Source organism: Hippocampus zosterae, chromosome 5 (genome assembly GCF_025434085.1).
Source record: "Hippocampus zosterae strain Florida chromosome 5, ASM2543408v3, whole genome shotgun sequence".
NCBI classification, from domain to species: Eukaryota; Metazoa; Chordata; class Actinopteri; order Syngnathiformes; family Syngnathidae; genus Hippocampus; species Hippocampus zosterae.
Window position 1 is genome coordinate 1,950,527 of NC_067455.1, and position 26,911 is coordinate 1,977,437.

The 26,911-nt window shown below is 48.7% G+C and overlaps 3 protein-coding genes across 7 annotated transcripts; all 3 read right to left on the minus strand.

Annotated features, from left to right (window-relative positions):
• Positions 1-2,149: 2,149 nt before the first annotated feature.
• On the minus strand, positions 2,150-6,481 carry nat14 (N-acetyltransferase 14 (GCN5-related, putative)). Of its 2 annotated transcripts, none has more exons than XM_052065289.1 (5): positions 6,320-6,481; positions 5,868-6,013; positions 5,317-5,622; positions 2,848-4,130; positions 2,150-2,817 (listed from the first exon to the last, which is right to left on the minus strand). In XM_052065289.1, the coding sequence occupies exons 2-4, from the start codon at positions 5,946-5,948 to the stop codon at positions 3,684-3,686; spliced, it is 834 nt and encodes a 277-aa protein (XP_051921249.1). In that variant the 5' UTR covers positions 5,949-6,013; positions 6,320-6,481; the 3' UTR covers positions 2,150-2,817; positions 2,848-3,683. The 2 variants fall into 2 exon arrangements, with proteins under 2 accessions (XP_051921249.1, XP_051921250.1); XM_052065290.1 differs by lacking the exon at positions 6,320-6,481 and adding an exon at positions 6,263-6,315.
• Positions 6,482-6,649: 168 nt separating this feature from the next.
• znf628 (zinc finger protein 628) lies at positions 6,650-16,472 on the minus strand. 4 transcript variants are annotated; one of them, XM_052064959.1, is made up of 9 exons: positions 16,160-16,472; positions 15,201-15,727; positions 14,761-14,833; positions 12,914-13,861; positions 11,570-11,740; positions 11,121-11,454; positions 10,604-10,758; positions 10,219-10,461; positions 6,650-9,179 (listed from the first exon to the last, which is right to left on the minus strand). In XM_052064959.1, the coding sequence occupies exons 2-9, from the start codon at positions 15,569-15,571 to the stop codon at positions 7,308-7,310; spliced, it is 4,167 nt and encodes a 1,388-aa protein (XP_051920919.1). In that variant the 5' UTR covers positions 15,572-15,727; positions 16,160-16,472; the 3' UTR covers positions 6,650-7,307. The 4 variants fall into 4 exon arrangements, with proteins under 4 accessions (XP_051920919.1, XP_051920920.1, XP_051920922.1 ...); XM_052064960.1 differs by having other exon boundaries at positions 11,570-11,722; positions 16,010-16,472; XM_052064962.1 differs by having other exon boundaries at positions 11,121-11,361; positions 16,010-16,472.
• A 1,766-nt stretch (positions 16,473-18,238) lies between these two features.
• Positions 18,239-26,659, minus strand: il11a (interleukin 11a). The gene is made up of 5 exons (XM_052065339.1): positions 26,514-26,659; positions 25,567-25,724; positions 19,947-20,042; positions 19,612-19,773; positions 18,239-18,424 (listed from the first exon to the last, which is right to left on the minus strand). The coding sequence occupies exons 1-5, from the start codon at positions 26,518-26,520 to the stop codon at positions 18,245-18,247; spliced, it is 603 nt and encodes a 200-aa protein (XP_051921299.1). The 5' UTR covers positions 26,521-26,659; the 3' UTR covers positions 18,239-18,244.
• Positions 26,660-26,911: the final 252 nt, after the last annotated feature.

The following is a 26,911-nucleotide window of genomic DNA, read 5'->3' on the forward strand; positions in this document are numbered from 1 at the left end:
AGTGAGGATCAAGCGGCTCTGAAGATGAATGAATGAATATATATATATATATATATATATATATATATATATATATATATTGTGTGGATCTCATGTTTCGATATCACCCCAAAAATGTCATTTGAACAGGGGTGTGTAGACTTTTTATAATGTACTCGTGTACACCGTAAGGTCATAAAAGAGCAGTGAAGTTTGTTTCGGTTGTAGGAAGTCATCAAAATGGCTATTAAGCCGTACGTGACTGGCAGTTAAAATGCATTTTTTTGCTTTTGCACTTTTTAAACGTTTACTTGAGTCAAGCAGCGCAATCGGTACTTTTGCTTCTTTTGATGTTATTCACAAATATCAGCGTGAGTACTTCGCCCACCTCTTCTCGTGCGTACTGTACACTGATGCAGTAAAAGAATCTTCCCGGCCAGACATTGCAGCGCATTTTAACCCTTCGCCAGAGCCAGAACCCGAGTGTAGGAAATGCCGAGTCACTCTTTCCGCGCACGCCCACGCGCAGCCGTACCGTGCAGACGCACACGACCGCAGTCACAAACACACTTTTTCTTTCCAGCGTGTGAACTCACATCTGTTTCCTGACAACAATAATAGCCAACAGATCGGGCGGGCACGGGGGGGGGGGGGGGGGGCGAACAGGTGTCTGCTCTCTTGCAGTCATGCAGAAAAGAATCCGATGAGGGCCGCGAAAAAAAAAAAAAAAAAAAAGTACAAAAGCAGCTTTGACACACCGAAAAAGTCTGACCGAGCATTGACTAACAACAGGGCCGCGATACTGGGTGTCGAAGCTTTTTCATCAAAAGATAATTAAAGGACGGCGGATTCCAAGTGCAGCTTGCGCCAAGGAGTTTGCAGGCTGTGTGTGTGTGTGGGGGGGGGGGGGGCATGCGTTCTCACGTCAGGTGTGATTATGAGGGGCCGTCAGGATCTCATACACACACACAACTCAGGATGTTCAATGTCACTTTTTTTTCAGACCGATACCTCACCCATAGTAGCGATACCGCTAATACTTTTGATAAATAACATTTTATCGAACAAAAGACAGACCAGGGCGGCCCGGTAGTCCAGTGGTTAGCGCGTCGGCTTCACAGTGCAGAGGTACCGGGTTCGATTCCAGCTCCGGCCTCCCTGTGCGGAGTTTGCATGTTCTCCCCGGGCCTGCGTGGGTTTTCTCCGGGAGCTCCGGTTTCCTCCCACATTCCAAAAACATGCATGGCAGGCTGATTGGACGCTCTAAATTGTCCCTAGGTGTGAGTGTGAGCGTGGATGGTTGTTCGTCTCTGTGTGCCCTGCGATTGGCTGGCAACCGATTCAGGGTGTCCCCCGCCTACTGCCCGAAGACGGCTGGGATAGGCTCCAGCACCCCCCGCGACCCTAGTGAGGATCAAGCGGTTCGGAAATGGAAAAGACAGACCATTCCGACGCATACCATAAACTGCCAACTGCTGCTAAGGAGAACTTACTCAAATGTCAGATTAAATTTTTTAATATTTTGCCTCGGCGAACACCGATATCTTAAAATAAGGCCGGCAATGGCCCGATACGATACCTGGTATCGGTACTCGCCCGTCCCTACACACTGAAACTGAAACGCTCTCGCACACAATTAAGTGAACACCCATACACACAAGCCCGAAGTCGTTTGTCCGTGTAAAAAAAGTTTTCATAGTGTAAGGAGGGTTAGGGTCTACATGAGTGAAAAAAAAACGACATTTATGTCCACAAGAGCATTTGAGTCGTACGTATGAGAGGTAAAAAGTGTCTCTCGTCACATTAACGTGGTACAAACATCCCGTCTGTGCTGCGGGTGCGCAAGCGGTGGAAGATTGATGCAAAGGCTCACCGACACCATTTGAGGTTCGTCAAGTCGTGCGGTATTTGGGAAGCGCGCGCCAGTGGACGCTCGCGTCCAACGCTGGTCATGGCTTTGTTTATCCATCTGTCAGTTTTAGGAACCGCTTGATTTAGGAACCCAGCACGGGACCGGGGAGGGAACTCCGAAAATTGCAGGGCAGAGCTAAAAAATGATCCTCTGGTGGATTCTTATTGCTTAGTTTGTAAATAAATTACCATGGTGACCGCCGCAATTTACAAAGTAAAATGAATGCAAGAAACAAATCAGCTTTTTTTGGGGGGGGGGGGGGGGTGGGTGAATGTAAATGTGCCCATCTTGTACTTTGCAGATTTCGTGTACAAAGTGACAGAAGACTGACTCTAACTGACATCTGAATTTATGAAATCTATGCTATCGTCGTAGCTTGAGTGTTTTCACACAACTCGATCGTGTCTCCCCGGATAGTGCAAGTGGCCGTACGGTAGAGTACATTTTTCAGTTTTGCCCGCCATTCTTCAAAGTGTAAAGCATACCGAAGAAAAGTACATTAAAAAAAAAAACACTTCAGCAACTGTATAGGTGTTATGCAGGTGCGATGTGGTTGAGAAGGGGTGCTTGTTTTGTACGTGAAGGCAACCCCGTTCCGCACACTCACTTAAACCACAAAGACTTCCTATTACAGTGAATGTGCATTTTTGCAGTTACAGTTTTACTGTTTCACATGACTGTGCGGAAACACGCAAAAAAAAAAAAAAAAACACACACTCATATTGAGCAAACACACTTTAACAGATTCGGATCAACGCGTAAATCCATTAAAAGTCGTTGGACGGAACTGAAGTGATTTGCCATTTGCGTATCGATGAAATCAAATATTTGAACATACTTTCAAATGAACTCTTGCCCCCCCCCCTAAGAAAGTTCTGCGCATCACTGTATAAATATGCTTACACTATAAGATAAGATAAGATATCCTTTATTTGTCCCACACTGGGTAAATTTACAGCCTATTAGCATATGTAAAGTCAATGCTATGTCGCTAAAATTCTTATTATATTCAGTGCAATAAAACATCAGAAAATTGAAGATGGGCCAATAAAAAAATTCAAGGAGGGTGCATTATCAGGTTTAGCGTTGGAAAAAAAAAGACCCTCCCCCATGTTGAATAGTATTTTTAATGTTAAATATAATTTGGCCGTGGCGGCCCGGTAGCCCAGTGGTTAGCACGTCGGCTTCACAGTGCAGAGGTACCGGGTTCGATTCCAGCTCCGGCCTCCCTGTGTGGAGTTTGCATGTTCTCCCCGGGCCTGCGTGGGTTTTCTCCGGGTGCTCAGGTTTCCTCCCACATTCCAAAAACATGCGTGGCAGGCTGATTGGACGCTCTAAATTGTCCCTAGGTGTGAGTGCGGATGGTTGTTTGTCTATGTGTGCCCTGCGATTGGCTGGCAACCGATTCAGGGTGTCCCCCGCCTACTGCCCGGAGACGGCTGGGATAGGCTCCAGCACCCCCCCGCGACCCTAGTGAGGATCAAGCGGTACGGAAGATGAATGAATGAAAAAATAATTTGGCCAAATGCACAAGATCTGGATTGCCGGTAGAGATTTGACTTTCTAAACTGTTTTATGGCATCATGAAGCATCTTGGTAGAACAGAAAAAAATTTCACATCATGAAAAAAAAACAAAAAACAAAGGACCAGCACAACATCCTTACGGGAGGTAATAAATATGTGTCCATATAATACTTGGCAGACTTCAGTATCTTAACACGGAGCAGCGGCGGCATCACTGCTTCGTAAAATGAAACGTTCACTTTTGCGTACCTTGAAGTCATTCGCGCATCACAAGTCTTTGTAAAACACCTTGGTGAGCGGATATCCCAGAAAGCCTCTCTCCGGAGTCTCCGGCCGAGCGCGCTCATCGCCGTCCTCGCCTTCAGCCTCCTCCCCGGGCTGCCGGTAACCCATTTTCCTGAAGAAGACCTCGCCCACTTTGGACGGGTAGGGCACATGCGCGTAGACCCGGAAGGCGCCCGTTTCTCTCTCCTTGCGCTCCAGGCTGTGGACGAAGAGGCGCGCCAGGCCCTCCCTGCGGTACCAGTTGCTGGTCACCAGTCGACAGAACCTCCTGACGCCGGCTCGCTTCTCGCTCTCTCGGAAGAGGCAGCCCAAGATTTCGCCCTCGCTCTCCGCCACCCACACCAGCCCTGCCGCCTGCTCCCTCTCCGGCGTGATCGGCTCCGACGATGCTTCCGTGTCTTTTTCGTTGGCTCCGATTCTGCGACTTGGCTAAATAAAACGGTGGGGAAAAAAATAAACGACAGTGAATCTTCATTGATTGCGGGAGACATTTTCCAGAATCATTTGCATAACTGGTGACTCACGGGTACACTTCCATGTGGATTTTTTTTTTTCGTCAGGCAAAAGTACAATGGCGCTTTGAGATACAAGTGAGGTGACTTACGAGTTTTTTGAAAAATACTTTTAGTCTGCGAGATGAAGACTGATGCTAGTATATCATGGGATGTACATATATAACTGTTTAAGCAGCTGATATCTGAACACAATGTGCAGCAGTGCATTGACACACTCAATACAATGGTACTCGGTCATATATTCTTTATCCTCTTCTTGTTTTCTGGAAAAAAACTCAAATGAAAACATTCATTCATTCATCTTCCGAGCCGCTTGATCCTCACTAGGGTCGCGGGGGGTGCTGGAGCCCATTCCAGCCGTCTCCGGGCAGTAGGCGGGGGACACCCTGAATCGGTTGCCAGCCAATCGCAGGGCACACAGAAACGAACAACCACTCACACTCACACCTAGGGACAATTTGGAGTGTTCAATCAGCCTGCCACGCATGTTTTTGGAATGTGGGAGGAAACCGGAGCACCCGGAGAAAACCCACGCAGGCCCGGGGAGAACATGCAAACTCCACACAGGGAGGCCGGAGCTGGAATCGAACCCGGTACCTCTGCACTGTGAAGCCGACGTGCTAACCACTGGACTCCTGGGTCGCCTTCCAAATGAAAACATGATTTGAGCCATATTTTAGGAAGGTGGCGATTTGGAAAAAAAGACAAAACAAAACAAAAAACGAACCCACCCCCAGCCCCGCCCTTTTTTTCAGGGGGTTGGGATGTATTAATGGCATTTCCATTCATTTCAATGGAAATAGATGATTTGACATGAGAGTGATGTAAATTACGAGTATGCTAACTCGTAACTTAAGTAAACTTGTACCTCAAGGCACAACTTTGTTTTGTTTGCTTCCCATTTTGTCGCATCTTTGTACCAATAAACGCTGAAGTGAATTGAGGAGCTTCATTTAGACAAAAGTAGTGTTTTGCTGCCACCTTGTGTCATCAAAAGCCTTCCAAATGTCTCCCAAACAATGAAACACGATTTCATAAGGGGCTCACTGGACTAAATGTTACAATTCATATTTGTTTCCAAGTGAACCCAATCAACCAACCTTCTTTGTCACTGCTTTCTTGCCACTGATCCGAGAGTAAGGATTCTGCAGGATGTCATCATGCGCGCCCCTGAAACTGCTGCCCGCGTAGTCCCAGGAGGGGCGGCTGCAGCCCAGAACCCCCGTGGAGCGCGGTATGGTGATTTTAAGGTAGATGATGAGCAGAAAGACGGGAATGGCGAGGGCCAGGATGAAGGAGTGAATGAGGCAGCGCAGGGCGGACGAAAAGACTGCCAGGATGAAAAGGCAGAGCGGACGAGTGAGGATGTGCAGGATGAGGCGGTTTTCCATGCCCTCGCAGCCTTCCTGCAACAAGTTCACGCTTAGATTTAGACGCATGACAGCCACAAAGTTAGGTACTACTGCACTTTCATGAGATGGTGAAATTCAAACGCTTTCAATAAATATTGTGAGGCTTTTTCTTCGTATTTTGCAGATCAGCACTGTAAAATCTAACCACACCCCCCCCCCCCACCCTCCCATTTTTTTTAGCTCTCATATCTGTATCGGTCTCATAAAATGTAATATATATTTGTTGTTGGTGAACAAACCTTAATGAGAGCTTTGACCATCTCAACGTCGTCCTCTTTCATTCTCCTCAGCACGACTTGATCCAGGTCCAACCTGACCATGATGACTTGGGATTTCGTGTTCCAGTCACTTTGACACAACACCCGCCAGTCAATATGCACAGATTCTAAAAGCAAGCGTTCAGGTTAGTGACATAGAAATATGTACTGGATATAAAGTAGAATGCACCGAGTGATAGCCACGGTCAGTGCACCTCATCGCCACACCACATTGAGAATGCTTTACAGTACATTATTGACCATAAGAGCACATTATCGCTAAGGTACAAATTCATTATGCATCATTTAATAATGCACCTTATCTACTAGCCGATACAATTGTATGCTTTTTTGGGGTGCACTGTGGATATACTGACCATTTAAGGCGAAGTCGGCAGTCGCTTTGATTTTATGGTTGTTATTCGACAGCTTACCTTTTTACGTATGACCCCCAAAACGGTGAAAAAAATGGAGGGGCAAATGTATTTTACGTTGTGAATCCGTGGGAGTGTTGCTACATTTGATTGGATGACCGCAATAGATTATTCGTAGACGCGCTATTCTGGATACACACTTCCGCCGCCGTCTTAATTTAGCCGTAGCGTTTCCAACATGGAGGCTCACGTCGTTTGCGTACGCACATTGCGTGGACTCGATATGAATGGCAAATGCGACGCTAAGTGCTGTTCACGGCTAGTTAAGTACCGTTATGTGGTTTTACGTAAAAACCAAAAAACGTAAAACAAGCTCAGCTCATACATGACTTAAATCCACTAAGACATTTATTATTAAGCTACTATTAACATTGTGATCAAATTGACAATGTACATATATTCACAAAACCTTTGTTGAGCAACACTTTGACTGTGCCTATGACGATGTCATTTCAACTAACATATATGAAGGACAATACAAAAGTTTATGCCCAGCCTCTTTGAATGTATAACATTTCTAACATGTGGCACCGTGGCATTGCAACACATCCCCCCCCCCCCCCCCCCCCCCTAAGTGCATGCTATCAGTTCCAGGAGATTGAACGTAAAGTGCGATTCAAGTGAGGCGCCGGTCCATTCGTTCACTGACACGGTTACTACATCTCTAACTTACACATACGCCATTCAAAAAAACAAAATGGGGGGGATCTCGGGCTTTTGGCTATAATTTCAGGATGAACCTCAAATTTGAGGGCCAACATGCCATCAAAGTCAAATGACAAGCAATTTTTTTTGGTACTCTTTGCACAACTTGCTGCTTTATAGCAAGTAGCCGAAAAACAGCTCTTCCCTTTCAGTGCCTCCTACAGTCTCTCTTTAACATGGTTTTGACTTGTTGATGACACTCAGTGGCCACTGAAGGTCTTAAATTATGACATTTCAACCCTAGCCCCCCCGTTTGCCCCCAACTTTTTGTGAGCGGCGCATTTTAATTAATAATAGTGGTGCATCTCTTCGGTAGAAGTCCGCTTCCGATTGCGTGTCCTTCAGACGTCTGGACCTCCGGATCGTCGGTGCGGTGTTCTTGAGGAGACTTTGCCTTGGCGTCTTCATTTTCACCCTCCAATTTCCCATCGCTCCTCTGCGAAATGTCCGCATCGACTACTCTCTCCATCCGTTCCTCCATGAAGTTACTGGTGCTCACCTCGATGATGACAATTTCGTCGCCCCCTTCCAGTTGGAAGATCCCCCCGGCGCCGGCCGCGCCGCCGCAGTCCGCGCCGTCCTCTCCCATCATGGCCCCCTCGCGTTCTATCAAGGCGATCATCTGCATGCCCTCCTCCTCGGTTTGGTGCTCCGTCTTGCTCTCGTCGCCGACTTCGAACACCACCCCCTGACCGTGGAGCGGCACCAGAGCAGAGGAAAGCGGCAAGCCGGCGTGGCGCTCTTGGCACCGATCGCCCTCCTGTTCCTCGGCGCGGAAGTGGAAGACGAAGGAGCCCCCCCGGCCGCGCCGCTCTTCTCCCGCTTGACTCTCAGCCGCTTTCTGGCCGCCCCACTCCTGTAGAAGTGACATCATCTTGCCTTCCCCTTCCTCCTTGTCGGCGTCTCCTTGCGCGTTGGCCTCAAATTGCAGAACGAGGGACTTTTGCTCCGCGTCCAATCCCGCGGCGGCCTCCCCCGGCAAGGCGTCCCTTTCCTCAAACTGCAAAACGTACGACTCTCCCCCCTCATCAGCATTCAGACCCTCCTTGGGCTGTCCGTCGTTGTCGAAACAGAAAACGAACTGCTTCTCGGTCAAGGTGCTCGCCGGATTGACTTTGTTCAATCCCGTCTGAGTATTATCGTCGGGAAGTGAAGGAAGTGACGTTGAAACGCCGGCCGGCGCGGATGCGACCGCGGCGGACGACGAGACGCTTTGGTTGGGGGCGGCAGATGGTGAAAGTGTGCAGTTCGATGGCGATGAGTTTGAATTGCTAGCGCTAGCATCGGGCTGCGTCGCGCTAGCCGCGGCGCCGCTGGTCGCGGACGCGCTCGGCGCCTCGGACGATTTGGGAAGAGCCGATTTCGGCTTGCGGCCGCGTCTGCCCCTTGCCGTCCGGTTGCTCCTTCCTAAAATTGGCCTCCGGAGTAAAGAGTTAGCCGGGAGGGAGTTTGCGGTCTTATTGTTGTCAGTTAGCATGAAGCCAGTCTGCTGGTGTTGCGGCGATACGCTTGGGAACTGGGTGACCTGAGTGCGCGTTTGGCCGTTGAAAGCTTGCAGGGTGTGAAAGACGGGGACGCCGGCCGGCTCGGGGGCCGCCCGGGCCTGGTTGGCGGCGGGCACCAGAATCAAACTGGACTGGGAGCCGTCGGTGGAGGGGCACTGGAGCAGGTAGAAATTCTGGAGCTGGGACGGCGCCGGCGGCGGCGGCGGGGGGGCCGGAGGTGGCGTGGGACCCGACAGAGGGATGAGCTGCAAGCCGCTGGCCGTCTGAATCATGAAATAGTTCTGGGAGGTGTTGACGGGGATGTTGAGGGCCGGCCGGGACACGATCAGGCCGCCGTCGTTTCCCGACGATTCCAAGGTGATGGGGTTGAGCAGCGTGGTGGTGGTGGTGACCCCTCCCACGCTGGCCTTCACCGACACGCCCTCCCGACCCGCCGCTTCGGGGGAGGGCGGCGGGAGGGCGGCGCCGTGCGTTCGGATGTGCCTCTGCAAGTACGAGTGCATGACGAACTCTTTGGAGCAGTACGGGCATTTGAAGTCCTTCTGCGGGGAATGCGTGCGAAGGTGCAGCTGGAGGTTGGAGGAGTGCGTGAAGCACTTGTTGCAGTGGGAGCAACGGAAGGGTCTTTCGCCCGAGTGGGTGCGTTCGTGCTGCGGGGAAGAGGTCAAGGGAGGGGGGGGGGGGGTAAATAAGTCAAGTCAAGTCAAGTCAAGAGTATTTCTGGAGCACTTTCAAACAGCCATCACTGCATACAAAGTGCTGTACATGGAGCGACTTAACATACACAATAAAGAGTAAGACGAATCGGTAATAAAGGCGGTAGAAAGCACCAAGCAGTAAAATCAAGAACAAATCTCAGTCATGCTGAGTCGAACGCCAAAGAATACAATTGAGTTTTGAGGAGGGCTTTAAAGATGGGCAGCGAGGAGGCTTGCCGAATGTTAAACAGTAAGACAAATCGGTAATAAAGGCGGTAGAAAGCACCAAGCAGTAAAATCAAGAACAAGTCATGATTTGTTAATGATAATAATAATATTATTATTATTATTATTATTATTCATTCATTCATTCATCTTCCGAGCCGCTTGATCCTCACCAGGGTCGCAGGGGGTGCTGGAGCCTATCCCAGCTGTCTTCGGGCAGCAGGCGGGGGACACCCTGAATCGGTTGCCAGCCAATCGCAGGGCACACAGAAACGAACAACCATTCGCACTCACACTCACACCCAGGGACAATTTAGAGTGTTCAATCAGCCTGCTACGGATGTTTTTGGAATGTGGGAGGAAACCGGAGCACCCGGAGAAAACCCACACGGGCCCGGGGAGAACATGCAAACTCTACACAGGGAGGCTGGAGCTGGAATCGAACCCGGTACCTCTGCACTGTGAAGCCCACGTGCTAACCACTGGGCTACCGGGCCGTTAATAATAATAATAATAATAATAATAATAAGAGCTCAGTACGGGGCTGAACAATTCATCAAATCCAAATCCACCTCGCAGTGTAGTCAAAGGCAATTTTCAAATCGAAAAAAACAACAACAAAAAACAACAACAAAACAAAAAGTTTTCACTTTGGCCAGTTGGGAGGCTCTGTTGACTGATTTTCATTTGATAGGCCGCAGACATGTCATTTGCATCGTGTTGAGATCGCCCCCCCCCCCCCCCAACCCCATCCATGAACGCTGACCTGTTTGAGGTTGGACGTCTGCGAGAAGGACTTGGAGCAGACGGCGCAGACGTGCGGCCGCAGCCCCGAGTGCATCTGAGCGTGGCGCCGCAAGCAGCTGGTGTTCTTGAAGGACTTGCCGCACTCCTTGCACACGTACGGCCTCTCGCCCGTGTGCTGCCGCAGGTGATACTGGTAATGCGAGCTCCACTTGAACGTCAGCACGCAGTGAGGGCACTGGAACGCTCGCACGCCCGTGTGCACCTGCCAAGGGGACGCGCGCGTACGTTAAGAGTGTAGCGAGTCGGCCCGTCGCCGGCGGAATAGCTTGGCGACGCGCCGATGAGGCGAAACGCAAGCGCGGCAGCTCCGTCGGGCTTTTTTTTCCCCCCAGGCGCTTCCCTACCCGCTGGTGGATGGAGAGCAGCGAGGACCTCTTGAAACTCTTTCCGCACTCGGTGCAGCGGTAGGGTCTCTCCCCGGTGTGATCCCTCATGTGGTACTTGAGCCCCGACGAGCCTTTGAAAGCTTTTCCGCACTCGGAGCAGCGATACGGCCGCTCTGTTGTGGACGAAAAGAAAGCACGGTGGGAAATTTACAGCCCCCAGCAGCAAGAATGTGGGTAGAAAGAAGAAAAAACAAAAAACAAACGCTGTTCAATCAAGTGCAATAAAAATACAAAATGGAGAAATCGCAGTGCTATTCACAATTGTTTTTCACATCATTTAATTATTATTATTATTATTGTTATTTTTATTCAGCAGTTGTAGTGCAACGTATTGGGAGGCGCTTTTAATTTTTTTGGGGGGGGGGCGGGGGGGTCACATGACACAATTCACTCAAGGCAAGCTCGCAATCTTTTTGTTACTGCGGCATCATTTTTGTCTGCTTGTAGCCAACCGAGCTCATGTTGTTCCTCTTACCGCCTGCGGGGGCGCTCTTGCACCCGCTTCCCTTTCTGCCGTTTTTCACCAGCTTGCCGGGCGGTTCCTCCGGCTCCTCGCTCGCGGCGGCGACGACGACGCCGGCGTGAGCCTCCCTCTGTCCGTCCTGCGGCTTGTCGGGAGGAGAGGAGGGCAGCGGAAGAGACAAGGAGAGGGAAGGGGGGCACACGATCTCGGCTTCCGCCTCGGCCAGGAGACGTTGCTCGGGGGTGTGGGAGTGCTGGTGGGTGAGAAGCGAGGACAGCAGAGAGAAGGAGCGGTCGCAGGCCGAGCAGCTGAACTGGGAACGGGACTGCGACGGGAGGGAGTGCATCTGGATGTGCAAACGCAAGCAGAGATTATTTCCCGGGGGACCGCTCACGAATCCCATCGACGAGCGGCGCTCCGACGCGTACGGCGCCGGCGGGTGCCGCGGGACGCGTTCTCACCAGCGACACGTGTCTGTTGAGGCCCCCGCTGGTCTTGAAAGACTTGCCGCAGTAGCCGCACGAGAGCGCCGCCCAGGCGCTGGCGGCTTCTGGCTCGACGCTCTTGGGGCTCGCAATCGCCTTGCTGAAGCTCTGCAGAAGGTCAAACTGGGCCTGCGTGGCGCCCGCGCTCTTGAGATGCAACCAAAACGAGAGAGACATAAAATGTGCACACTTCACGCGTGACTTTCGACACGCAAAGATGGCGGCCCACCATTTGGGAGTTACTTTACTGCGAGTGTGTGCGCTTTGCTCCTTTGATTCCATCAATGACAGCCCAAAAAGTGCTACGTCACGCCGCTGTTGAATCACATGTTCATCACTTGAAGATCCGGATACGGCCTCTCCCTAGTGATCTCACGCTTGATCGTATTGGCGGCCATACTCGATTTTTTTTCCCCCATCGGTTTTTACTGTACGCGGCCAAGCACAGATTTTGGAGTTGTCGAATGTCGATGGAGCATGTCGCCGCTCACACGTATGTAGCGGCGAGTAGCGGTTGTTTGAAGGTGAATATGACCAGAACATCCACGCCAATTTCCGTTTGAGCGGGTACGGCGGACTTCCATGAGGCAAAATGGAATGGTTTGGTGCGATAATTTGGTGGTTGTGTTTAAAAAAAAAATTTATATATATATATATATATATATGATTAGGCGGCCCGGTAGTCCAGTGGTTAGCACGTCGGCTTCACAGTGCAGAGGTACCGGGTTCGATTCCAGCTCCGGCCTCCCTGTGTGGAGTTTGCATGTTCTCCCCGGGCCTGCGTGGGTTTTCTCCGGGTGCTCCGGTTTCCTCCCACATTCCAAAAACATGCGTGGCAGGCTGATTGGACGCTCTAAATTGTCCCAAGGTGTGAGTGTGAGTGCGAATGGTTGTTCGTCTCTGTGTGCCCTGCGATTGGCTGGCAACCGATTCAGGGTGTCCCCCGCCTACTGCCCGGTGACGGCTGGGATAGGCTCCAGCACCCCCCGCGACCCTAGTGAGGATCAAGCGGCTCGGAAGATGAATGAATGAATGAATTAATGAATATATATGATTTTGTGTCAGTACGTACACTTGAACTGGGAGCGACGAACAGCTTACGGCGGGCACGCAGGGCCTCTTTTGGAGAACAATACGCACGAAAAAGTGAGAACAGGCGCATTAGTAAGTTTGAATGTGTTGATTGCATTTACTCGAGTTTTTGCGGGTGGGTGTGGAACGCATCTCCCGTGATAAACAGGGAACGTTCCCCGTGTCTGATTTCCTCATATCTAATATCGCCGCGTGTTTGTGGCCGAGGCTCCGTTTTTAATCGCTTACCGAATCGCTTCCGTCAGCCGGGTCCGGAAGTCCGAGGAGCGCCTCCGCCGCGTGTCCGCTTTCAGCCGCCACCGTCGTCTCCACCACCTCCTCAAAGTCAGCAAGCAGGTGGCCGGTCCCGACCAATCCGGCCCCCCCCACCTCGACCTCCGCCGCCCCCGCCGCCGCTTCCCCCCGAGAGCCGCGCCCCCCCGGGGCCGCGTGAATGGACTGGTGCTCCTCCAGATCGGTCCGCGTGGCGAACGTGTGATCGCAGCTGCCGCAGCTGTAGAGCAGCAGGCTGGCGCCCGTGTCCGTGCTCAGGTGGACCTCCGTCCCGATGGCCCGGGACGCGCCGGCGCCCTCCCCCGACGGGGCCAGGCTGAGCTGGGAGAGCAGGGTGGCATCCTGACCGGATGACGAAGTGGACAGGAAGACTTCTTCCATCCCCACGCCGACTCCGTCGGCCCCTTCCTGGCTTACGTAGCCCACCATGGCCGTCAACATGGACGCGGCTTCTTCCTCGGAGCCCACCACCACCACCTCCACCAGGTCGCGCCCCGCCCCCCCGCCCCCTCCGCCCTTGCCCTCCTTGCCGCCCGCCGCCGAGCCGGAGTGCGAGTTCTTGTGCAGCGCCAGGTTGGACGAGTGCGTGAAGCTGCGTCCGCACTCGCCGCACACGTAGGGCCTCTCGCCCGTGTGTATCCTCATGTGCTGCCTCAGATTGGTGGACTGGGTGAAGGCTTTGTTGCACACGTTGCAGGTGTACGGTTTGAGTCCCAGATGGACGTTCTTGTGTCGCCGGAGACTGCTCGAGTTCTTGAAGGCCTTTGGGCAAGTGTCGCACGGGTACGGGCACTCGCCGGTGTGCTGGCGCAGGTGGTACTGGTAATGGGAACTCCATTTGAAGGTCAGCGGGCAATATGGACACAAGAATGTTCTTACACCCGTGTGGACACTCTGATGCACCTTGTGATGGAAAACAAGTAATGAGATGTTAGAATTTTTTTTTTTAACCCAAACAAGTGCTACGTATATACATGAGTGAAACAAGTATTGACTCTCGGGGCAAACTTCATGCGGCATAACAGCTAAACACTGATGCACCATGTTTCCTTTGAACTCTGGTCTCCGACTCTGCCGACGCTAGTGGTTTTATATCTCATGAGCATTTCTTTTAATGTAGCGAGGTCCTCGGCCATTCAGCAATTTATAGACCAGGAGCTAGAACTTTGAAATTGATTCTACAGCTATACCTACAATCATCTAAACCAGGCATGTCCAAAGTCCGGCCCGGGGGCCAAATCCGGCCCGCGGTCGAATTTCATCCGGCCCTCGGCCCCCGTCATAAAATCAGTGGCGTCTGGCCCGCAGGTTGGGCGCAATGGAACACGTGTTGCATTGACTGAGGTCTCGTAGACTGGGGAGTGATGTTTCATAGAGTACTGCTTCCCTCTAGTGGCTAAATGAGTAATAGCATTCACTAAATGAGTAATAGCATTTAGACACTAGAGGGCATCACTCACGAGTTAACAAGACATCACTCCGTGTTTATATTGACTGATATGTCATATTTCAAATTCCTGTTTCAAATGAACCAAAAGAAATTCTTAAGATTGTTGAAATTAAAATAAAAATGGAAATGTGAAACAGACTGGCTTACTAAAATTTGCTGAACAATATTGTTGTTCAATGTAAAGAATGTCAGCCAAGGTCGGCCCCCCGACATTTTACCACATAAAATCTGGCCCCCTTGGCAAAAAGTTTGGACACCCCTGATCTAAACTCTCCAAAAAAAAACCAACTTAGGTCTCCGAGGTTCGCAATCAATGACAACCATTCAAATACAACGGCGTTTAGGTCATCACCTGGAGAAGAGAGGAGCGCTTGAAGGCTTTGCCACAATCTTGACATTTGTACGGCTTCTCTCCTGAGTGAGACCTAAAAAATACATTTTCACACACACAAACAAAGCAGGATGTTAAAATATATGGGACACTTCTGTAAATTAATAACTGTGGTTTTCGTTTGCAGCGGCGAACAGGCACGCTTCATTCTACTGATGTGTTTCTAATTTAATATTGTGCAGCTATCATGTGCTGTAGTGCAGTAGAGATATTAAAACTACAAAAATTACATCTTGTAATCCTCCACTGAAGGCAGCAACCAAATGCACCTGACTCTGATAAACATTGGAAACCGTTCCGACAGTGTTATTCAAAACTAATTGGTTATCGTCCCCTCTTTCGATACTGATCATGTAACATCGTAATATTTTTTTGACCCCTCATGCCAAGTATGTGTGTACCTTTGATGATAGAGTAATGCAGAGGAGCCCTTAAAGGCCTTGGGACAAAGGTTGCAGCGGTAGGGTCTCTCGTTGTTGTGGCTCCTCTGGTGGTGCGTGAGGCGGGATGACCACCTGAAGCTTTTGCCACAGTCCAGACACTGGAAGGGATGCTCGGACTGCTCGGAGTGCTGGGCCGACTCCGACGACGCCTCCATATCCAGAACCACTTCCACATTGTCCGCCACACCCTTGTTGCCCTCCACCAGGTCGCCGCTCTCCCGGGCATCCTCGCATGAGCCGAGGAGGGATGGGAAAGGGGAGAGGGAGGCGGAGGACTGTGGAGCCAAGAGTTCTGCTTGGACCACCAGAGGGGCAACAGAATTCGCCATGACAGGTCAGGGTGTTCCTTGGATGCAGATCAATTTTGGAATTTTGAAGCTTTACACTTCATCCATTCCATCCTTTGTTGTTGTTGTTCTTGCGAGAGTGTTGGAATCCTGTCCCACCACCGGACGCAGCAGCTGCCAATTCAACTCCACACAAAACTGACGTGGAGGGGAGGAAAAAAAAAACAGTGTCACACTAAAATCTCGCTAATGTTTCACCCCCAATCCTGCCTAGGAAGCTTTAACTCTCCATTATCTTTCCTCGCTGTTATTTTCCAGCATAGTATTGCTTGCTAGCTATACACAAACACCAACTAGCATCAGACCAAAATGTCTTCGCGTAACCCTAACGGCGTAACTTGCTCGCTAAACATAAGCACACAACTCCCAAGTTTTTTTTTGTTTCTTTACAGTGTCAACAAAACATTAGACGTTACTTACTAGCCCGCATTTGGCCTTCGTCTAAGCAGAACGGCGTCGATTTAATGTTACATTTAAATGCATGAATATCGGCTAGAGAGCGAGACTCGTCGCGTATCTTGAAGTCCCTCGTAAACTATATTATTGAGAATAGGAGAATGAGATGCATACCGCAGTGCTAATCCACACAACCTTAACAATAAACGGCACAGACTAACACATTCTCCACCCGAAGCCGCCCTCCAAGAACAACGATGGCGATTGGCCGTTTGAGAGGACAGATGAGCTTTTCCGTTTGGTTCGCACTTCCGACGGAGCACGTTTGTGCTCTATTTTTCTTTCATTACGTATGTGCCCCTGCTTTCATGTAGGCATTTGATGTATTATTAAAGTCGGCGAATAATAAATCAAAAGCTCATATTTTTCTTATCTTCTGTCGATAAAAAGACAAATCGCTCCCGTTCGGCTGTAGCGCACAGCCTTCTGGGATATGTAGTGTTAATGCGTGCACATACCGGAAATTGCGTCTGCCTGCCCAAACAACCTATGGCTCCTCCCCGGTCACGACGGAGAGACTTTTAATATTGTGGGAAATAAGAGTGTCGTTCAAACACCAGTCAAATAAAAAAATGTTTGCCAACACTTTTGGGCCTGCCATTAATTACGCCATAGCTCTCGTATAATTACATCATACATCATCTGAGCTGGTGGGGCTTCAGTGGTAAATAAATTGATTAATTATAATAGCATCGTTACATCTCTTTATAACATTACACATTTTGCCCACATATGTTTGGGAGATTTTCAAAGTCGAATTAATCCAAGGTTTAAGTATTGGCTATGATTACAAAAGGCATGTATATACTGTACTGTATGTACACGAAAGCAGTCTTAGTACAAAAAAAGGTTTGAAAAAAATAAATCAATAAAAAATAGAGTAATATAGATCCATCACAGGAACCTGGAGTCATCCCAAACACAGCCCCAAGACATTTGGTCCATGAAAAAAAATTATAATAACACAACTTGTCCATCCCTTTTGCACATTCTGTAATTTTTATTTCACCAAGGCACGTATTTCACATTGAGGCCAATCAGTGTCTGGAAGGAGGCATCTCGATGTTACAATAATTTAACATACATTGTAATTGAAGTGTATTAGAATACAAACTGTATAAAAGTATAAAAAGAGAGAGAGAAAGAGAAAGAGAGAGGAGACTTGCTCCCTTGCAGCACAAAAATAAATAGTTCCACCAAGTTACTTAAATAAATAGCCAATACTGTAACAAATACTAGAAGAGGAACGAACAAAAACGATAGTGAGAAAATTGGTATTCTAAATTAGATTGTAGAAAACAATATTATACCCAAAGCACTGTACAACAATTTACATTCATGTACAATTATGTACACCTTTATGTAATCAGAGTGTCACAATACATAGTATTTTATTAACTTAAACAAACAAAACAAAAATATATATCTATGTTTTTTTCCTTTTAAATCCCCAAGCATTGTTTCAAAATCAGCCCCCTCACTCATCCATCCAAGAAGCTAATCCGACGAGTTTGTGCAAAGAATCTAATCGGGTCCATCAGTGCTCAAGAACAGGGTCCACTCAAACTAGTTTACCACATTAGAGATGTCTCCTCATGCCAAGCGTGAGAAACGGGCGTTACAAAAATAGATACTAAGACTCTGGTACTAAAAAGGCATTCACTTGTCTTCGACCTCCATTCTGACTTTTGCAGATTCCTTGTCATGACCGAACTGGCATATTGTATTATTATTATTATTATTTTAACTTTAAGGGCACTACTATGCGAGAAAAAACAAAACCTCAGATGTACGCCACATCTACTAAACGCACAAACACCAAGTAATTAGTTGAAAGAACCAAAAGAATAATCGGACGTTCAGGAAGTGCTACCTCAAAGATCAGTGAGACAAAAGATGCATGTGGTCAAACAAATGCACGTCGCTAAAGAAACGAAGATGCCACGTGACGCGCAACAACTTCAAATAAATAACATTAAAATAAATTACTAGCGCTCAATAAATAAATAAATACATAAATAACATGGTCATGGAGGAAAGAGTTCAGGAAATAATGGTCACCGTGGTTACACTGGCAGACGGTTATTGTAGATGCACGAAAATGCATCCTCTTTGGCTCTGGTGGAAAGAAATAGGAATCGTTGACGACGAGATGATTCCCCCCCACCCCCTTCCCCATCATCGCTTTCGGATGAATTCTCATTGAGCCGCCGTGATCTTTGGCTTTAGGCTAATGAACGCTCGGATTGCCCAATCGCAGAAAAGCTTGAAGTGGTGCAGGAGCTCCTGGCTGGACTGCAGCACGTCAAACTGGTAAGGGAGGTGCGGCGGCAGGGAGGGCGTGGCGGGGGTCAGCTTCGGTGCGTCCACCCTCTGCATCTGTAGGATCAACGAGGGCTTCTCTTACTCACGTGTCCAGAAAAAAAACGGCACTTTCGCGGAAGCTAACCGCCATGCTAACTACTCGTCAGCTACGTATTGGCAATGGTTAACGTCAGCCATACGGGGTCAGCTCGGTACTAGAACTAGTACGTTTGGGGTTTTTTTTATACAAATATTTGCCGTAATTAGGACTTTCCCGCTGTATTACAAATTCAAGTTATGTGGCCCCCGTAGGAACGGAACTCTGGTGTAAACAGACAACCCGTACCTGTACCCGCTGTCAATTTGGACTTTAGAATTTGCTCATTGGTCTATTTGCGGATAGATCGGGGAAACCTATCTTGCTTAATTTGATTAAGAAAAACAAAAAATCACCCCATCGCTCTTTTTGTGCTCAGGCCAAAACCCTATCTAATATTTTTTAAAAAAGTAGTGATTTGGCGCCATCTTGTGGCCAAGGAATATCTTGACGTGAGGGGGCTGGCTTCATGAGCATTTTCATGTCCCTATTTGAAGAAGATTTATACTCCTTCCTCCTTCCCACGAATTGCGAGTGTTTCTCACACAGTGTTGCGAAAGAAGACGCCAAAGCGCTCCCTTTCTCCGAGACAGCGATGTGAATGATCAGGCGAGCTTACAAGCGAATTAAGGACGCGACAGGTGCTCCCATAAGAAGAATTCTCAAATTGTAAAGTGCAAATATATGGTGGTTCACTGCACTACCATGTACAGGGGGGGGGGGGGGATTGAATGGCGCTTAAGCACTACTTTTATCATCAAAAAGGATTTGGCACCATCTTGTTCCTTCTAGGAACTTCTTACAATATTTTACAAGACAAAGCCAAGCACTAGTACAAACGTAGTGCTTGGGTGCTACTTTTTTTGGGGGCATCTTTAGGCAAAATGGTGAGGGGGTGGGGAGTGGGGGCCACGTCAACTACTCGCAGGCTTTCTGCTGTTTGCCTCGGGGGTTTGGTCCATTGGGATGACTTCAGATTTTTTGCCAATGGAAAAGTTTCAAAAGCAGAGCGAGCCGAGGGACCGTGCAGCGGAAAAGGGCCATAAGTCAGCTGGGATAGGCTCATTACACCCACCCACGTTATATATAAAAAAAAAAAAATTGGGATGGATGGCTTTTAACTAGTTCGACGCACTCGAAACGAGATTTTAGCTTAGCTGTTCACCTGACGGTGCAGGAGATTGATGAGCGACTTCATCTCCTTGATCACCTCCACCAGCTTGGGCAGCGCCGGGTGGTGGTGCTTCTTGGACACCCTGTTGAGCCACTCAAAGTGGTGCTCGTAGAGCTTCAGGTCGGCGTGCAGCTGGGAGAGTGTGGGCTTCAGCTGAGGGGGGGTGGGGTTGGGGGAAGAAAAAAAAAGACTTTACAGACTGAGCATGGGTGTGGCAAGATGTGCTGTAACTGAGCGCGAGGAAGACCAAGAAAACAGCCCGGCCCCCAGAAGAAACAGATTATGGAGGGGGATGAGGGGGGGGGGGGGGGTGACGGGGGCATTACCTCAAGGTTGTTGAGATCATTGGCCGATCTGTTGCTCATTTCTGGCAGGGACCTGAACCTGTGGGGCTCCACGTCAGATTCGAAGGCGTGCTCCCTCTGAAGGAGAAAACAAGACGCAAACACACGGCGGCTCGTCACTTTCTTGCATCAGCACACTTGCGCTCGTCCCTCAGACAAGTCACGGCAGCGTGAGGAAAGTTTTAGTCGTGTGACAACGTTAGCCGGGAGACGCTTTGTTTTGCGGCGCTTTTCAGACGGTAGCGCTCGCCGAGGGACGTGCGGTCGCTCGGGGTCAGTGTGAGGTCACTCGCACTCAACCTTCCCCCCCCCAAATGTCAGCGGTGGGAAGTAACAAGCGCTTAGTTACTGTCGACTTAAAAAAAAAAAATTCCCATGTATCTCTACTCTGCATGACTTTTTATTTTGCTGGCAACTTTTCCACGTTTACGACTGACATTTGAAAAAAACTTTTGGTCCTTACGTTGACGAACTTGCTATTGACTTAAAAAAAAAAAAAAAAGAAAGCAAAATATGTCCTATAAGGGTGACAAACAGGGATGGCAAGGGCAATTTTTTTGTGTTGCCGCTTATTAAAACAAATATTTTGTAGAGGCTGTACTTTTTTTTTTTTTTAAATTTCACACACCACCGATTTTTACAGCGCACCTAAATTAAAAGATTAAAAACAATCAAAGTACACAAAATCAGGCCCCAAAATGAAGCCATTGTCTCCGCTCTCAAATGCTGTGGGCGTGGCCGCTGAGCGTGCGCAAATCTGCAAGTTCCCTTGACAGGGTAAAGCAGTCGAATAAGTACTTCACCTTTTACCTAAATACATTCATTTATTCCATACCGCTTGATCCTCACGAGGGTCGCGGGGGGTGCTGGAGCCCATCCCAGCCGTCTCCGGGCAGTAGGCGGGGGACACCCTGAATCGGTTGCCAGCCAATCGCAGGGCACACAGAAACGAACAACCATTCGCACTCACACTCACACCTAGGGACAATTTAGAGTGTTCAATCAGCCTGCCACGCATATTTTTGGAATGTGGGAGGAAACCGGAGCACCCGGAGAAAACCCACGCAGGCCCGGGGAGAACATGCAATCTCCACACAGGGAGGCCGGAGCTGGAATCGAACCCGGTACCTCTGCACTGTGAAGCCGACGTGCTAACCACTGGACTACCGGGCCGCCTACCTAAATACAATTTAAAAAAAATAAAATCTGTATTTCTACAGTGCGAGGCCCTTTCCCAGCTCTGGCAAATGTCAAGAATGCGAGCAAAATGACCCGAAGCCACAGGATGTTTTGTGCCGTGACCAAGAAGGCAGCGGCGAGCAGCGACGGCGCACAGCTGAAGGGAAACTCCAGGCTCACTATAAAAAGATGCAATGACGCAGTGCTGCCCACTGCGCCGGCTCCGGCTTGTGTTGTCATCTACGTCTGTTCTCACTCTGGTGTACTTCCCGTCGGGGCCGCCAGGGGGGGGCTAAACGCTATGCGGGCAAGTGAATCGAGCTCAGTCGGGAAAGCGTCAGTCTCCAGTGCTAACATGACAGTAACACAACCAGCCCCCCCCCCTCCAATAAGTGAAATCCATGATATAGAATAACCCCATTCAAATATTCCCTTGGCATGTTTTTATCGTATTTATGGCACACTTCATACGCACTTTTAAATAAGTTAAAAGAGAGCACGCGCAATGGATAACACCAACAAAAACGACAGAAATTTTCATCCAAAAATATGCCTCGGTAAACACGCCCCGAAATGAGCGTCTACATTCTGTAGCCGCAAAAAAGCAATTTCACAGCAGACTGCGTTCAGTAATTATCAACAAAAATTAGGTTTGCCCCTGGAATAAGAAAGTGTGGTGCTATCTAGTGGTCAGCTGCGGAATTACACACCAATATAACTGAGCGTGAGATCAAATTGAATGCTTCAGTGTGCAAAAAAAAAATAATAATAATAATAAATATCTGTGAATTAGCGCGACTGGATACCTGGAATTTATTCCAGGACCAAGTTCGTAACTCGCCTAGCAAATCAAATTATCTTTTTTGAAAATCTCACGAGGGCTTTTCGTGCGTTGGATGCGTGCCTTGAAGGAGTGCGGCTTGGTGAGTGACGACAGGATCTGGAGTTTTCATCCAAAAATATGCCTCGGTAAACATGCCCCGAAATGAGCCGCTAGTTTCTGTAGCCGCAAAAAAGCAATTTCACAGCAGAATGCGTTCAGTCATTTTCAACAAAAACTAGGCAGCCGGCTGGAATAAGAAAGTGTGGTGCTATCTAGTGGTCAGCTGCGGAATTACACACCAATATAACTGAGCGTGAGATAAAATTGAATGCTTCAGTGTGAAAAAATAATAATAATAATAATAAATATCCGTGAATTAGCGCGACTGCATACCTGGAATTTATTCCAGGACCAAGTTCGTAACTCGCCTAGCAAATCAATTCATCTTTTTTGAAAATCTCACGAGGGCTTTTCGTGCGTTGGATGCGTGCCTTGAAGGAGTGCGGCTTGGTGAGTGACGACACGATCTGGAGTCGGTTAGTCTGCGCGTGAGCGTCAGCGGTGGCTTACAGCAGCAGTTTTTTTCGTTTTGTATTTTGCGCTTCGGGTGCGGGGGGGGGGGGGGGTGCACTTGTATGTCACTGCGGTACAAAGCCGAGCAAGAACCATGTTGCCAGATTCACAAATGAATGTAAATGAGCGTCGCGGCATGCGTCATTCCCCGGAGAGGAACATAACAACATTAACGTGATTAGTCTTCTCGGATGCTTTGTGCAAACATGTTGTCCGGCGCCTGATGTTTCCTTCAACTGTTTTGCAACGTTTCGCCCCTGCTGCGTTTTTGTTTTTTTTTGGTGTCGCGTTGACATTTTTTAAAATTTTTTTTTTAGTCACGAATGTGCCACGCTGTGTCACTTTAGAAGCGCTCACTTAGGCTGCGGTTTGGTGTGTTTTGTCTCGGCGGCTTTGTTGTCCCTTCGCATCCGTCGTTCAGACTCGGGTTCGCGCGCATACGCCACTCGGGTCCGCCTGATCTCTTCATCTCCTGCGGTTTTAGCTCCTTTTAATTCGCCCCCTCTTATCCTCCCTTGTCTTGCTGCCCTCCATTGCGGCTCATGACATCACCCGGCAAAACTTAGCATCCCACAGCCCCTCTCACAGTCTTCCTGAATGCAAATATACCGGAATGCGATAAATCTTTCGCGATTTTTATCGAGCCACTTTAGCCGTGGCGACTAAAAGTAAAAACACTAAACACCGCACACCTAACACCACCGTGACTATTTACGGAAACCACAAAACGGGCGCCCGGGGGCAGCGGACCACAAAAAAAATCTGCCACCGGACAGACACACTTGGCCACATTTTTTTGTCGCCCAAAAAAAAACAACAACAACCCCCCCCCCCCCCTTACATAAACTTGTACATATGCGCTCCAGCTCCTCTTTTTAAAGCATCACTTTCATTGCTTGCTCTCGCCGGGACTTTCCACGGATTCCTATTCTATTTATCTTTCCGAACGGTGTCCTCTTTTTAGCAAAAATTCCACACAATAAGAAAAAAAAAAAAAAAACATCTTCCATGTTACTGAACACTGTCAAATACTGTCCCCGATGCCCCCCCCCCCCCCGATGTGTGTGCGTGTGTGTTTTGGAGAGCTGAACCACAGGTGAGACGATGACGACGGCGATAGCCTCAAACACACACACACACAAAAACCGAATCCTTGTACTCCACCCCGACTCATCAAGACTAGAGAGAGTACGAGGCTATTTTTGGGGGGCTTTATCTCCCGAACGCAAAGACTTTGGAGGCTTTGCATAATGCAAAGCAAAAGCGAATCAGTCACGTGAAGATGCACAGATACGATTTTCACACCAGCTGGGGACACAAGTCTCGGGCTACATTCTCACGTCGCCATTTTCCTCCACACTCGAATGGCAACAAAATCGACGCTTTTAGCCAGACGTGTCCGTACAACATGATGGGGGAGGTAATGAGGGGGGGGGGGGGCAAGCTTCCTCCTCTGTAATCACACTTTCGCAGTTTTTTGCCGCAGAGCCCAAACATAATTTCATGCAAACATCTTGTTCATTATTGTTTGTTGTTGTTTCATGATTGCTATGTTCAGTGGAGCTGGAGGCGAGAAATTTTTAACCTACTAGCTTGACTCGTCTTGTCCTGTTTTTTTTTTTTTTTTCTTCTTCCTTCTATGTCCTGCAAGTCAGGTGACATAAGGTTGCTGAGTCAGCTTTTTTGTTTTTCAAAAAGTGAGTTCACTCGGTCAAATCTCTGCTCTGGTTTAAGGCCCGCGTGTGGACTTGGGCCAGTTGCTCATCGGTTAAAAGCAGCTTAGGACTGACCGCGGTGCCACGTAATAGCTGAGCTCACTAAAGCATGCAAAAAAAAAAGGCTGCAGGGCAAACGTGAAGATAACACTGGCTCTTTGATTAATGCTATTAGGTAATTAAGCTCTGGTGCAATCGCTAGCAAGCGCGAAACCACCGAGAAAAAAAAAAAATCCGGAAGCCACTTTTGAGAACGCTGTAACATGCATGCCAGGCCAGTAGTTGGCGACGTTGTGACGGGCTTGTCTGCGATACGCAAGCGAATACTTTTTGTCAGAATTGTTAATCGACGAGGACAACGCTACTCTTCTCGCTACATGTGAGCCGAAATCCCCCAAAAAATTTTTAATGCGTTTTTTCAGGTTGTCGAGTAAATGAACAGCCAGAAGGATCCCAGTTTTTAGCTTCCTTTTAGCTTCGCGGTTCGCTTCACATTGGGAAACAAAATTCTCCCGATATATTTTGGGTAAACGGGAAGAGCTTCAAGGAAATTGCAGCATCAATATCTTCTGGGGGGGTGGGGGGGGGGGTTCAAGGAAATAAATGACGCGGCCAAGCACATCAGTAACATTTTGAAGTCTCAATTATTGTGCCATAACTTCCTTGACTTGTACCTCGAGATTACAAGTATTTCAAGGCTTTCGAGTTTTTAGCGATACAAGGCGTCGCTTATATTATTATTTTTGTTTTTTGTTGTATTTTTTTTTGTAGAGTTTGTGACAAACTTTACAGCACCATCCATGCACATTGGTTTCTTTGATCATTAAGCTAGTTAGCCAACCGGCCCACAGAAGAAGTACAAGGTTTGATAGCGTATGAGGTACGGTTGTCTTTTTCTAGCCTTGGCGGCTTATGTGGAGCGCACATGTCCCCCCCCACCCCCACCCCCCTCCCTGCATGTTTACCGACAAATACGTTTATTTCCGAGGGAGCCGGAACGAATTGTTTGCATTTCCATTCATTTCAATGGGGAATGATGATTTGGGTCAAGCCAGGTTGTTCTCCAGCAATTGTATCTCGAGTGCTTGGCGCGCGCTCTTCTATATAAATACAAATATCGCGTCGCGTTACATAATTAGCGTTTTTCGTGGCCGACTTTAAAAACTATTCGAGGAGATTTTGTCGCAAAGCTTTCATAGGAGGCATAAAGTGATTTGGCGGACCAGACCTCGCCCGCCGGCATTTCCCACGGCGATCCCGCCCCCTCCCCACCCAAATGCCCCCCCCCCCCCCCCCCCCCCGTCACACCTACCAGCAGTTCCTGCGTGAGCTTCATGAGACTTTTGGTCTGGTTGGACAGCCTGTCCATGTCGCCGGGTCGCCGCTGAGGCACCGGGAAGGCAGTGGTGAAAACGGGCAGCTGGGCCAATAGCAGCGAGAAGAGGAGCGACGACGACGGGTCGAGCAGCACTGCGAGGAAGGGGGGGGGGGGGGGGGGGGACGGTGAGGGGGGAGGGGGGGGGCAAGAAAACGGAAGCAATTAGCGGAGAGGCGCTGTCATCTCGCCGTAATGATCATGACCTCAGGCCTTGCCGCTGTCAACTCCGGGGGGGGGGAAGATATTGCACCATAATATAAACAATAGCTGCAGACTTGGCACGCGGCGCCCCGGCGTTGAGCCTCGGTGACAGATTCATGTTTTCACAGGCAAATCATTAAACACATCAGCATCACTCCTGGCCTGGATAAAGCCTCCGCAATGAATGCGGCTGATTGTCACACCTGCAACTGGATAGGCGGCGTGTGTTGCCGCTATAAATTATATAGACCGGGGGCCAAGTCAGACACGGCAAAACAGTAAGCTCATTCATTCTTTGGCCTTTCAAGTTCAAATACAAGCTCGTGTAAAGCATTTTTTTAAAAAATGGGGGGGGGGGGGGGCGGCCACAGAGGTGCTGAAGCCCCTACTGGAGGCTTGATAATTACAGGTGAACCGCAAGGATTTACAGGCAAAATAACACGCGTGCGAACTCACTGTCCTCCAAACTGGAATGGCTTCAGCACACTAAAACGACTTTTTAAAAAAAAATTAGACCCCCACACCCCACTCCAAAAAAAAAAAAAGTCTATCAACAACTGGCAGTAGTTTAAAATTTTTTTTTTTTAAATTTTCTCTTGAATGAGACGTTCACGCTCGTTAGCTTAGCTTCCGATTCCAAGTGAATTACGGCAAAATCAAAATCAAAGACATTCACTTACATTTCATATTGGTTCGAATCCAACAGAATGGAAGGCCCCAAAACAGCAGGTAGACAAATAAATTAAAAGAAAAATTGAAAAAAAAAAACAATAAGAAATCACCGGTCACTCCGGCAAGACGCGTCACACGTGCTGCTGCGGCGGCGGCGGCGGCGGCTTCTCCTTTGGCGCCTTTTCAGTCCATATGAGGAGCAAAAAAAAAGGGTGTCCTGACCCTTCGGATGGAGCACGCTAAAGACCACGTGAATTTTTTTTTTTTTTTGTGGGGGGGAGAGCTGGAAATTAAAAAAAATATAAATATAAATATATAAATATATGTCGTCCAACTCTTCTTCTTTTTTTTTGTTGGGAGCAAAGTTTGAGATGTAAGGTGGAGAGGCACTTGGACAGAGTAGAGA

Bases quoted from the DNA above. Each gene is read 5' to 3' on its own strand.
- znf628 (XM_052064959.1), bottom strand. From the start codon at position 15,571: ATGGCGAATTCTGTTGCCCCTCTGGTGGTCCAAGCAGAACTCTTGGCT. The intron at 13,862-14,760 runs GTGATGACCTAA...TTCCATCACAAG, and splicing joins AGCGCTCCTCTCTTCTCCAG to GTGCATCAGAGTGTCCACAC. The intron at 10,462-10,603 runs GTAGGGAAGCGC...TCCCCTTGGCAG, and splicing joins TGCTCTCCATCCACCAGCGG to GTGCACACGGGCGTGCGAGC.
- il11a (XM_052065339.1), bottom strand. The intron at 20,043-25,566 runs GTAGGTGTGACG...TTTCTCCTTCAG, and splicing joins AGCTCACGCAGGAACTGCTG to AGGGAGCACGCCTTCGAATC. The intron at 18,425-19,611 runs GTGAACAGCTAA...TTGATCCTACAG, and splicing joins TCAATCTCCTGCACCGTCAG to ATGCAGAGGGTGGACGCACC.
- nat14 (XM_052065289.1), bottom strand. From the start codon at position 5,948: ATGGTCAGGTTGGACCTGGATCAAGTCGTGCTGAGGAGAATGAAAGAG. The intron at 5,623-5,867 runs GTTTGTTCACCA...AACTTGTTGCAG, and splicing joins TGGTCAAAGCTCTCATTAAG to GAAGGCTGCGAGGGCATGGA. The intron at 4,131-5,316 runs GTTGGTTGATTG...CGTTTTATTTAG, and splicing joins AGAAAGCAGTGACAAAGAAG to CCAAGTCGCAGAATCGGAGC.